Source organism: Sceloporus undulatus, chromosome 5 (genome assembly GCF_019175285.1).
Source record: "Sceloporus undulatus isolate JIND9_A2432 ecotype Alabama chromosome 5, SceUnd_v1.1, whole genome shotgun sequence".
Taxonomy (NCBI): Eukaryota; Metazoa; Chordata; class Lepidosauria; order Squamata; family Phrynosomatidae; genus Sceloporus; species Sceloporus undulatus.
The window spans coordinates 57,714,021-57,727,384 of NC_056526.1; the positions used below are offsets into that span (position 1 = coordinate 57,714,021).

Here is a 13,364-nt window from a genome sequence, read left to right on the forward strand (position 1 = left end):
GGATCCAACCTGTATGCCAAAAGTTCCTCACCTCTCTTTTAAGGGAATTTCTTATTCCTAATTAAGCAGTATCCATACTTGCACTCACGGAGTGGTTTGCACTTGTAACCCAAAAGGGGAGGAAATAAGGAAAGATGTTCAGATAGCCATGCCCACTCTACTGTGAAAGCAATAAAGGCCACAAAAGAGCAGAAGTGGCAGAACATGGATCTGAAAATGTGGTTCTGATAACCCTCACATAACATTCTAAATTATGTAGGAGATTATATTTAGCAGGCACAGAGTTCTCATATAGGTCTGTCCACTTCAGCTAGCACTATAGCTCAGCTCAGCTATATCCATGAATCCAGTCAAGTTGTAAATTTGAAAATTTTGCCTTCCTACAGAGGGACTTTAGGAAGACAAAATTTTCAAATTACTATTATTTTTAGAAAGCAGATGTTCTGTTATAAATGATTCAAATTTAGCTACATTAAAATCACAATGATCAAGGCAAGCAATGAACTGTAATTTAGTTTGATGACAATCAAGCTCTCAAAGGCTGAAGCAATTTTGACAGGAAAGAGTTATGGATTTTTTTTCTGTTTTAGTCTAACGACAGCAACTCTTAGATCTTGTCTTTCATATTTTAAAGTTAACCACAAAAAACCAAGCACACCTATGACAACTCTTACCTTCTAACAAATGATTCAAATGCTTGAATGCAATATTCTCGAAGTTCATCATCATCAACATTACAAAATTTTACTACCAAAGGGATAATTTTCTCAAGGTATTCACCTGATGGTAGAAAAAGAAAGAGTCATTTATATGAAACATTATGCAACCCTTCATATGAAAAAGACTTCAAGAACATGTAATTTTATTTACCTATTCTATGACCTGCTTGCCTACTGATGGCAGCAATACACTGTATATAGGTCCTAGTTGTTGACATGGAATCATTTTTGGAAAGTTCTGTCAACAGATGCTCAATAAGATCAACAAACACTATGTTGCCACAACTCATAACAAGATGACCTAGAGCAATTATTGTTCTTTTTCTCACAGCAAGCCTTGGACTCGTCAGCTGAGGAAGCAGACAGGTCAGAATAGAAGGATGGAAGTTAACAAGCAGTCCTCCTTGCCTTAAACAGAAAAAAATTAATTCAGAAAAAACAGTCAATATAGCAGTTTATGTTGTCCAGGTATTTTCATCTGAGATTTTTCTCTGAACTGACACTTTCAAATACTTTTCCAAGTAACACTTAAACTGCCAATGCTCTATCCAAAACCTTTCTGTTCCTTTCAATTACTGAAATTGGGAGCAACTAATACATACTGACAACTCTGTACTAATGGAACTACATTAGCTCTTCAACAAAACATTCCCAGACATATGAATTTCATATAAATGTTACTTGTAACAGTTACAAATACTAAATGCTTAAAACAAATAGCTTCTGATTTACTGTGCTATTACTATCATTATTTTAAGACAGTTGTCATTTTTAATGTTACTTTTACTTTTTGTAATTACACAACTGTAATAATGCTATGTTGTTTACATTTTCTTATTTAAATTGTTCTGTACTACCTTGAAAGGACTGTCTAGAAAGCTTGCCTAAAAATGCTTATAAAATAAAATGTACCAAGCATATGCACATGTACCTGCTCAGCATATCAGCCATGATGTCCAAGGCTTCTAACTGAACAGACACATCTTCTTGCTTGGCAATTGCACTAGTGAGACGACCAGTAATTTTTTTGCAAACATTAGCTGCTAACGCAGAACCTAGAAATATGAGAGAACATAACTTTTTGTCAGCAAATGTAAACACTCTCACCAAAGCCTGTAAAAAAATACAAAAGTACAAATACAAAAGTATTTACTTGACTATTTTTCAAAGTAAATATGGCTTTCTGTAATAACTTATTAATTCAATTATAGAAAAGGCTGAAAGATCATTCTGGAAAAGATCATTCTTGTTATTTTCTAACAATCTGTAAGCTCTAAAGACATACACAAACCTTTAAACTGATAGCACACCCACCAACGTGTCACATGCACGATAACCCAATAAGAACAATTATTGTTCCAATTTCCAACCAGAAATGACAGCTTCAAAAATGATTAAGAAGTGTATTATAAATGCAAGCTGTTAAAGCAAGACCATCTTACATAAAAGGTTTTCTATTATTATTGTACAACTTAGATCTACAACAAAAGGTTGCAATGCAGAATGTTCCTGACAGGTTATTCTACTCCATTTCCCTTCTTTCCTGTTTTTCCATGTTTTCCTCTTCAAGAGGTCACCATTCTATATCAGCTGAGCACAGTCAATGGCTATTTGCTACTTGCTGTTTTGTTTTTTAATTCAAAGTCTGCACAACTTGTCTCAACAAGCAAATGGCTCCTCCCCCCCCCCAGCACATGGATAAGAGTATTGTGTAGTGCTACGTAAGCAAACACTTTGGTATGAAATCAGCAGAAAAAATACATTAATGTATTCAACTAACTATATCATGCTGTGTCCCAAAATGAAAAGCCATTAAGAATAAAAATAAAATCAGGGCAGAAATGCTGCTGAATTACAAATTTCTTGTTTTGGAGTCAAACTGTTCAATTAACTTATTTCCATTAATTTCAGGGCTCTTTTAAGTACTCTTCCAAATAGGAAAGTTATGGACATAAAGCACAACTGTAACTGGCAATTCCTATTCTCCTTGAACTGACAATTACCGTACTATTTCAATAAAATAGTGCATTCAATTACATGCAGAGCACTATCAAACCACTTGCAAAGCAAGAGGCAAATGGGAACCAAACTGTACATGCCTTAAAGATTAAAATAATTTTAAAGAAAAAGTATTAATCAGATCAGCAGCTAGCATTAAGAGAACAGGTAAGCAAGAAGACATGAGCACAATGAAGCCAAGGAGATAAGAACTCGAAGAACAAAGCCTTCACTTATCATACATTTATATTAATTTTTTCAGTTCAGGATGAGATGAAATACAAAGTTGCTGCCCTAGGCTACTAAAGGCCCACTGAATTACTATAGGCTGAGTTCTTTGATAAATAGCATGTTACAGTGCAAGGACAGTTACACCCCAAATGCAGGCAGAAAAATGACTTGGGGGAGGGAGCAAAATGAAGAGTTATGTGAACACAACCTACACGCTTCCAGCATAAATTCTGGACCATGCTGTACAACAGACTACTATCACACAATACCATACACTGAATCTTAAGCAAGGAGCAACATGTGCATCAGCTTTAGCTCTTGAATTCTTCTTGCTTCCTCTCTCCTCAAACCAATACCCCAGCTAGAAATCAGATAAGAGAATAAAAGCACTTAACAGCAGGGATTATCATTTCCCCCACCCCATTATATCTGAATTATCAGGTATCATTTTTTAAATCTTCAAGTAAAATAAATCTGTTAATTAGAACTGTATCTGAACCCATGATCATTAACCAAATCAAATTGAAAAGCAATAACTGAACACAAAGAAGAAAAAAAGAAAAAGAGTTACCACTGGAAGCAGGAGGAAGTTCTCCAATGACTGTTTTAAGGCCAATGCTTGAAATATCACGTAGCTGCTCTTTATCAGAAAGCATATTAGTACAAAGGGTATCTACAATTGTCTCCACTTGGTATTCTTTCACTTTACTCACCAATGGCCCGAGGCTGTAATGAAACCCAAATAATATTCACTGGGGCTTAAGAACAGATAAAATTACATCTCAGCAATCACTTATTTGTATTGACAAGTAAAATGTGGGCTACAAATCAGCACAGAGATAAGCTTCCTTGCATCAACTTAAATAAAAAGCTTTCATACCTAATTGGGTTTGATTGCAGTATACATTTTTAGTTAAACATACTATGAATTTTGGAGAACTAATCATTTCAAAGACCATAGACAGTCATAAAAAAAAAAATCAGCACTCAAAAACCTATTCACAATCAAGAACCAAATAAACATAACTAGAACTTTCAGAGACTTGTGTAGTTGTCAGAGTAATGGTGCATTGGGAAATATTCCCTTGATATGTCTCCATTTATCACAGTTGGAAGAAATAGGAAATCAAATGTAACTAATATACATGTAACTTCTCAGACTACCGTAGTTCTAAAATGATACAGAATTCTTACTGAGAGCATATGTTTTATTGTCCACATCATACAGATTCTCCTTGGCAGCTTACATTTCAGTACAGCTGTTGTACTAAGAATATTCTGTGGACTGATTTAAAAGTCAATTAATTAAGAATATTCCACAGCTAACATAATAAAAGCCTCAAACAGATATTCTTGCACCAATCATAAAACAAATGTTTGATCTATAAAGCAGTAAAACAAGACTCTACCCAAAAAGCAAAGTAAAATTCTTTAGTTCCCTGGTTCCTCTATCATAAATGCTTTTCATCAGACTTTAAGGATGAGCAATTCAGCAGGAAATACAGACTGAATATCTCTTATCAAAAGGTTGAGTATCTGGTGCCTTTTCTGAAGATCTTATCTGATGTTGGAAGGATCAGCCCTGGTTAGTACTTAAATGGGAGGTCATCAACAAATACCAGATGCTATACAATATATTACAGAGGAAGCAACTGGCAAAACCACCTCTGAGTATTTCTTGCTTAAGAAAACCCTATGAAATTAATAATGTCACAATAAATGGATAGATAACTTGAAGGCACATACACACACATCCCTTATCCATACTGCTTGGGGCAAGAAGTGTTTCTGATTTCAGATTTTGGATTATCTAGTGGAGTTATAATGCAACCAGGCCAAGAAGTGGTCTGAGGGCAGCAGGGGAAGATGCCAGGCTTTGTTTGGACTCCCCTGCCAGCCCCCCAATTTCACTTTGAAAATCAATGAGCAGGAGTACTGCAGCCATCATCTCAAGGGCAAAAGCAGGTGGCTGGTAGGCTTCCTGTAGCCCAAAAAACAAACTCCTGGTAGTTGGGGCTTATTACCATCTCCATGGCCACCCTATGCCATTTTATATATATCTTTCTGTTGTGAGCCAGCATTATGACTGTGAGCTGTCATATGAGATCTGGAAATCAAGACATTCCGGATTTTGGAGTATTTCAGATTTTTAGATAAGAGATGCTCAAGCTGTATATTTCTTCTCATGTAATTTGAAAGACAATTAAGTTAACTGCAGAAGATAGACTTCTACCCAGTGTTACAACTTACAACGGATCATCATACTGTATATGGCAGAGAAACGCTTTGTACTCAAGTAAAGAGGTTTATTAAAATACAGTAAGTATAATATAGAGGACAGTATAGTATACAGCTAAGATTATTTTTGCACAATCTGCTACCATGCCATAGGGCACATTCCACCAAAGATGGAGGCTATAGTTCAGAGAATAGAGTACATTCATCAATAGCTGGCTTTTCTAGTTAAAAGATTTTGTATAACAAAATTGGGAAAGATCTCTGTAAAGTTCTGAGAACATCACTGATAGCCAGAGGAGACAACAACGGGCAAGGGCCAAGAATGTGTGGCCTCTGCAGATATTGCTGTGACTGTAACTCTTAGCAACACTGACCAGCACAATCAATGGTGAAAGATGAGGAGAGGTGAAATCTAAGAACATATGGAGGTCCAAACCTTCTCCGTTCCACAGCTACATAAACTAACTTGACTTAGAATCTTACATACCAACAAGTTCAAATATTTCAGATACATACACAAAGTTTCTCTACAAAGGTATTAACTTAGAACACACACAATATTTTTCTGTAACTCAGGAGTGGGCAGGGGCCAGGCTCCAATTTCCCTACAACCTCAACTTTACCTGGTAGCATGGGAAAATACCCATTTTCACTTATATACCAGTCAAGCTGCAAACAGAATTGAAGAAATATCACTTCTGATTGCTATTTTTTCCATTACAGACAAAAATGTATGTATTTTGGTGCAGGTTTTTTGGGGAAAAGCAGATCAGGCCTGCACAACATATGGCCCGTGAGGATGTGGAAGATGCAAGTTTTCTTTCCTCTTTCCCTCCGCCCACCTGCCCCTCCTCCTCTACCTCTTAGACTTAAGTCTATGAAAGTGCATGCTGCCATCTACTTTCTTTAAGTTAGTTTCAAAGGTGCTACAAGATCCCTCCTCCTCCAAAGGCACCGCCCCAGAGGCCTGTGTAGTGGCTGCAGTGATGGCAGCACCAGCATGAGGCAGTCACAGCTCTCTGGCTGCCTGAGCAACCGCCCAGGGAGAGGACAAAGAGGAGGCTCCACTTTAGCCTGGTATTCAGATGCTATGACCACGCTACCACCACCACCAACCTTGGGCAGACTGGGCAGGAGAAACAGCAGCAGAAGGAGAGGTCTGTTAAATAATAACAGAAGTTAACAACCTCACTTTGGCAATATTGGGGGGGGCAGCTGGTGGCTCCATAGGGAGGCGAGAGGAGAGGCTGAGAGAATGTGGCAAGAAAAGGGGAGAGGAAGAGAGTTGAGGGAGGGGTTTTCCCACCCACCACTTTCTTTGAGACCCCAGGCCTTCTGTCCCAAAAGACATCAGATCCAGGGTGGATCTTAAAAGTAGCATTTTGTTGTTGTTCATTGTCTCCAAGTCAACTTTGAGCTATGACGAACATCTTCAATTTTTTCTCCTGTTTGGTTTGCAGCACCTTGCCTGATGAAGAAGCCAGTGAAGTTGTGAAAGCTTGCAACATGTATATTGTGCATTTTGGTTGGCCAATAAAGGTATCACTGTTTGGTGGATTTTTGACTCTATTTGCTAAATGGCCAACATGGCTACCCCTGTAGACAATCCTATGCATTATTTTCATGCACCTTCCAAATCATTTCTGTTCTTATGAGAGTCCCCAAGGTCCTCCTTGGAAATGCTACCGTAGTTTACTGTTTTATTTGTTTTGTTCTGTTTTGTAATAATGTGTATGTGTTAATGTTGTTTAATTAGTTGGTTTTAATTATAATTGATTTAATAATTTTTTAAGGGGGGAGGGAATTTTGATCTACAATGTATTGTATTTTATCGTTGTTAGCCGCCCCGACTGACCTCAAGGGGCGGGATATAAATAAACTGTTGTTGTTGTTGTTGTTATTATTATTATTATTATGCCGACCCTATCATGGGATTTCTTGGCAATATTATGTTCAGAATGGGTTTTCCTTGTCTTCCTCTGAGGCTTAGAAAGTATGACTAGCTAAGATCACCCAGTGGTCCGAGAGGAGATTCAAACACTTGTCTCCAACTTTAAACCTTTACACCACCCTGGCTTTCCTAATGGGGCTTTGTTTCTAACTTAGGGCAACTATCAAAGGGCACCACCTCACACACCCCATGTACTCCGACTCTTGCGAGGCAGCTGTCAGGAAGGGCTCCAAAGGTAGCTCCACACTACACACTCCCCCACACCTATCTGAAGAAGTCAAACTATTTCAATTTTGGCCCCTGCCTACTGCTAAATTGCACAGGTCTGCTCTAGAAAGAAACTGGGAGGCTTTTGGTGAGCACACTTTTGCCACCGCAGCAAATCAAGTAGTATGAGTCAAGCCTTTAGTAATTCATAGCATCTTTGAATTTATTATTCAAATATTAATTCTCAACTTCAACTTTATTGATTTCTCTGATAATTAATATTTGCTCAAATGACCTTGTGGAAGACTGAGAGAGAATACAGGATATTAAAACTTAATCTCTAAATAGAAGATTTTTTAAAACTCTCAGGTAGAACTCTCCAGAAAGAATGAGATGTTGGAATTTACTGCGGGTGATTGTTCTGGGATGACAGGAGAAGCAACCCACTCACTCATGGATTAATCCTCACATGTCAACCAATGAGGTAGGAGTCTAAATTCTTTTCTGTTAGTACTTTTGGGATGCCAAAGTTTCCTTGCTTGTGTAATTATATAGCCCTGACCTCACTACATACAACATATATTAGCAAAAGCTGACAACAGTATCCCCTTTTTATTATTTTCAATTTTTCCACATAAAGATGTGGTTCACTCCTCCTGCTATCCCAGAATGATAATTCATGGAAAGTTCCAACCTCTCATTCTTGGGGTGGCATGCAGGAGCAATGCACTCACTTGTATGACTTACCCAAATATCTACCAATTCAGGTGGGGGACAAGTAACCCTGGGAGCAAATGCTAGGCTATCCCCTGAACTAATAGTGATTGTTCTGGTATTGGAATCTCAAGTCTCTCTTATCCATTGGAACCATGGAAACATGGAGGTATGCTTCCTTGAGGTCTACAGAAACTATCATATCTCCAATTTTCAAGTTTTCTCTTATTGTCTGAAGGGCTTCCATCTTGAATCTGTGGCATCTCACAATTCCAGAGACAAACATGAGATTCACTACTGGCTGGAAAGTCCCATTTCTTTTGGGCACTGTAAAAAACGATGGAATAAAAAAATGTACCACTGACCCCTAGGAACTTCCTCTACAGCTCAAGAAACGTTATTTCTGTTGTTACTATTTTCTGTTTGCTTTGCCTCTTAGTACTGGAGAAGGAAGATATCTACTTAACAGTTTCTTGTTGAATAGAATTCTGTAGACTTTAGTCAGTACCTGACTCATTGGCCTGTTAATTCTAATCACAAGTCTTTGAAAACAGTAATCTACCACCTACCAGCACATCTTTCCTGTCAACAATGAGATGTAGCACTCTTTAAGAGTTTGATCCACTTCCTCTTCCTTGATTCTGATGCCCTTGATGACTATACTGAAAATGTGGTCTAACTCACTAAGGTTGCTAAAAACTGAAATCAGTTCTATAGTTTTTTGTGGGTTTTTCGGGCTATGTGGCCATATTCTAACAGTTTCTTCCTCACGTTTCGCCAGCATCTGTGGCAGCCACAGATGCTGGCGAAACATCAGGAAGAAACTCTGCTAGAACATGGCCACATAGCCCTAAAAACCCACAAAAAACTATGGATGCCAGCCATGAAAGCCTTCGACTTCACATTGAAATCAGTTTATCTACCAATACTTTTTCCTTCACAAAAGGAAGAGTAACTTCTTCTGAATGGTATTTTATTCATTCTTCTCTGCAAAGTAGGAATGATCAGTTTCTTTTCTTTACTCTTTACAAGTAGTTTCTCTAACATCCCCCCACCCCCATGGCAATTTACCTTTAATGGTGAAAGCCAATTTGGTTTTTGTTCCACTTCCCAGTAAAGTAACCACAGAGATTTTCTTGCTACTGACACCACATTAAGATTCTCACTGAAAATGCAATGGTTATCATGTTCTGCATCAGCCACATGTTCTAAAACTCTTTGGATCATACATAATGCCCTATGCAAATAATGTAAGCTCACATTCTGACTCTCAATTAATACCTGAACCCACAAGACTGCTGCCCTTGCAAGTAGTAATGTATGCCCTAATTGCTATGGACATGGTAGTAGTAATGTATGCCCTAATTGCTATCAACAAGCTTCATAAGCTTCCTTTAGGGCTGCATCAGACATTCATTCATCTACCTCTCTAAGGGCCATATCACTGTCCCTTAGGACAACTGCCCGCAAAACTATGGCGGCTCTCAGTACATCTTCCAGAGGAACCTTCAGGAATTCTATCTCCTTTTAAAAAACAAAACAAAAACAAATTAATACAACCTTTGGCTATATCCCACAAACCTTTTCATATTCAAATGAACTCCTCATTCTGTTTCTATTAAATCTTTGAACATAATAAGTTCTTGAACAGCATTTATATGCTTTTAATTCATCCCCCTTAATACTAAAGCTATCCTATCCTTTTTGCTAACAACACTTTCTGACTATGAGATATCATTGGCAGGTTTTAAACTCTATGTTTGTAATACTCTCTTCAAAAGACTATTAAATGTTTCACTTTGGTATAATCTATTGCAGGACACTTCTTTTATGTCCTGCTCTGAGGAATGACAATCCTCAGTTATCCTTCTCCATTGTATTATTTGATTTGCTTCCCATTACTCTGTGTTTGAGATCTGCATATAAGGCCCAGGACAGACCGCCCCCAAAGAGTGGCCTGCCAATGGCCTACTTCCCTCCAAAAGGAAGTCGTAGCCGCCAAACCGCAAAACTTTCCTCCGGAATAAAAAGAACCTGAAAAATCTGGGATCTTTTTACAGTGCCGAGCAGACGTCACGAGTGAGCCAATGGCGCACTCATAATGTAAGCAACACTCAGCCACATGTATATGCTGTGCATCGCTTACGTCATCTATCCTATGCTACCCTATCAAATTAGCATCTTTCCTTCTGGAGAAAAAGTTTCATTATGTCTCGCATTACATACCGAGATTCCCTTTTGGGACCAGATGTGTTTTGGATTTCAGATTCTTTTGGATTTTGGAATAGTTGCATAAATGAGATATCTTAGATATGGGACCTAAGTTTAAAAGTAAGAGGCTGCAGCCCCCTCCTGCCCGCCATGGTGAGAGTGGCGAGGCAGGCTGGGGGGGGGCAAAGTTCCATTGTTCCCAATGGTAGCACAGCCACACCACCATTGAGGAAATTGGGATTTGAGCATCCGTGGGGGGATCTGCAACAGAGGGCCGACTTTAGTTAGTGATGCCTGAAGCTGTAGCCTAATCATTCCTGGAAGGCCAGACTGGGATATAATGGTGCATATTGGTATACAGTGCTCCCTCGGGTTACGAAATTAATTCGTTCCGCGGCTAATTTCGTAACCCGAAAAACCTTCGTAACCCGAATTGCCATAGGCGCTAATGGAAAAAAATAGCTCTCTGCTGCCCTCCGGTGGCGGCCTTTCCATTTAAAACAGCGCCGGGGTTTTTTCGTAACCCGAAAAAACCTTCATAAGCCGAAACAATAAATCCCTATGGGATTTTTTCGTATCCCGAAAAATTCGTAAGCTGGGTAATTCGTATCCCGAGGTACCACTGTACCTTTTAAGTAATTAAACTTAAATGAGGGGTACTTTTTTAAAAGCAGCGGCTCCGAGGGCATGATCTGAGGGCATATGATACAGCTACATTGCTAAAGAAGACAAGAAAAGAAACAAGCTATTGACCCCATGAATACTACTTTCAATTCTGTCATGAAACAAAGGAGGGCTATAAGTATATAAGTATAAAAACCAAGTAGGTTTATGAACCTAGGGCTAAATCCAACTAGCACTGGGAATTATTCACAATGGGAATTATTTCATCTACCCTTTTCTCTGCAGTGCCTCGAAATTGAAGGGGGTGGTGTCCTTGCCTTCCAAAATTAGAGAACATGGGAGCCAGGGCTGAGTGGGGATTGATCCCTTCTTAGTTCCAATGTCCCAACAACAAATGCCAATTGTTGTATTCTGAGCCTAGAAAGCTCACAAACACACAACCAAAAGCCCATGCTTTACGTAATATCTGAGTTTCCATGAAAACAAACCCCTAAGGCTATTTCTCAACCATTTCTGAATCTAATATAATTTTCTAAAAGTATGACCTCATCAGAAAAAACAAAAAAGCATCTTGCTCTTTATGTACCTAAGTGAGTATATAAGTAAAGTACAGTTATCCCTCCATATCCATGGATTCTGCACCCACAGATTCAACCAACCATGGTTTGAAAATATTCTCACACACAAAAATCCAAAAAGGAAAACCTTAATTTTTCCATTTTATGCAAGGGACACCATTTTACTACACCACTGTATATAATGGGACTTGAGCATCCATGGATTTTGGTATCCATGAGGGGCCATGTGACCAAACCCCACTGGATGCTGAGGGCCCACTGTAATGGTAATTTTGAAAGATTTAAGATATGACAATGCCAAACTTCTATATAATTTAATCGTTTTTCAAAGATTACACTTATTACAGTTAAAGATTATGTTATTGCCATTATCCCTAGCTAAGGCAGGAAAAATGGTAGTAAATACTTTACTTTTCACCATAGGTGTGGCTACAATATACAATTCATATAGAACTATATATAATAATTTATATTAAAATAAATGTAGGCTTTTGCATCCAAAATTGCTAATACTTTATTTTTAATCCAGATGAGGTTAATATGTTTGTAAAAAGGTCCTGCGACATTTCAAAATTAGTAAAACCATGCTTCAGAATCAAGTATGAAAATCTCAAATGAATATCCTCTCTCACGTGTATTAATATAGAAAACATTGCTGTTGATTAATGTAAGGTCTAAACCATTAAGATATTTTCTGATTTCAAAATATTTCATCTTAATATTAGATGTTTAAAATCAATTATTAATTTATTAAATTCTTGTCCTTAGGGAAAATGAGCTAGTTCTTTTCTAAACTTCACTGTGTTATCTGGTTATATGCAAATCCAATAAAATACAATTACATCTAGCATTCAGACAAGAAGAACTATGGTCAGGTGAATATATGTGCCGCTGGTAATTTTCAAAAATATGGGAAAAGATGAAACACTGATTCATGATGTCTTTTGTTATTTTCTGGAATATGCATAGGGAAAAAGTAGTATATAGAGACATTTGACATTACAGCGCGCCCGCGTCATACGCGGGTGCGCTTTACACGGCTTGAGCATACGCGCTCAAGCCGCAGGGCGCGCGCGGGGCGGTGCGTCCCATTCAATTGAATGGGTGCGCGCACCCGTTGCGCCCTGCGCACCGCTGTGCATGAGCCTCGTTGTTTCCAATAGGGCTTGAGCATAGGCGGAATTCGCCTTATGCGGAGGGATCCGGAACGGATCCCCACGTAAGGCGAGGGCCCCCTGTAATTGAAAGCAAGAAGTTGGCAGCACGAGTTTTTTGTAGACTAAAGTCTAGAAGTTATAGGGAAAATGTGACAGATAATGATAAAACTGTTTATAATGCAGAAAGAGGAAATACAGAATCTCCTAAATATTATTCAAGGAAATGGAGCATACTGTATTTATAATAGTGCTACTCAGTGCTACTCAAAGTAGTGGTCCATGGACCAGCAGTAGTCCAGAAGCCATCCTCTTCCCACCAATGGACACCAACATGGTACGATCCGAGGAGGTGGAAAGAGGGCTGAAATCAGGTGGTATACAAAAGAAGTCCATACAAGGTAATATCTATTTTATCACATATACCAATCACTTCAGTGTATAAGAAATAAAATTTAATGAGACATATACATACCATTTGACAGCTAAATTTTGCACTTCACCATTTTTATCTTCCAGCAATTTCAAAATCATTTTCACAACCTTCCTTTCACTGTCATCATCTAGCTTGATAGAATCTTTCTGTAGTTCAGTCATCAAGTCATTTGTTGCCATAAACCTATACAAAAAAATTAGTTCAGTTCATGTAATATTGACGTACACAACAATCTAAACAATGAATTTCTACTACTCATCTTCAAATCTATTTACACAATGTCATGGGATCTTTTCTTTCCCA

At 38.3% G+C, this 13,364-nt stretch overlaps 1 protein-coding gene across 1 annotated transcript in view; it reads right to left on the reverse strand.

Moving 5' to 3' along the window:
• The window catches only part of CAND1 (cullin associated and neddylation dissociated 1), a 35,515-nt gene that overhangs the window by 12,005 nt on the left and 10,146 nt on the right, over positions 1 to 13,364 (reverse strand). Inside the window, exons 2-6 of the mRNA XM_042467318.1 lie at positions 13,101 to 13,244; positions 3,520 to 3,674; positions 1,651 to 1,774; positions 871 to 1,127; positions 675 to 780 (exon numbers count right to left, since the gene is read on the reverse strand). Coding sequence (XP_042323252.1) covers positions 675 to 780; positions 871 to 1,127; positions 1,651 to 1,774; positions 3,520 to 3,674; positions 13,101 to 13,244 — 786 coding nt within the window. The remainder of the gene's footprint in view (positions 1 to 674; positions 781 to 870; positions 1,128 to 1,650; positions 1,775 to 3,519; positions 3,675 to 13,100; positions 13,245 to 13,364) is intronic.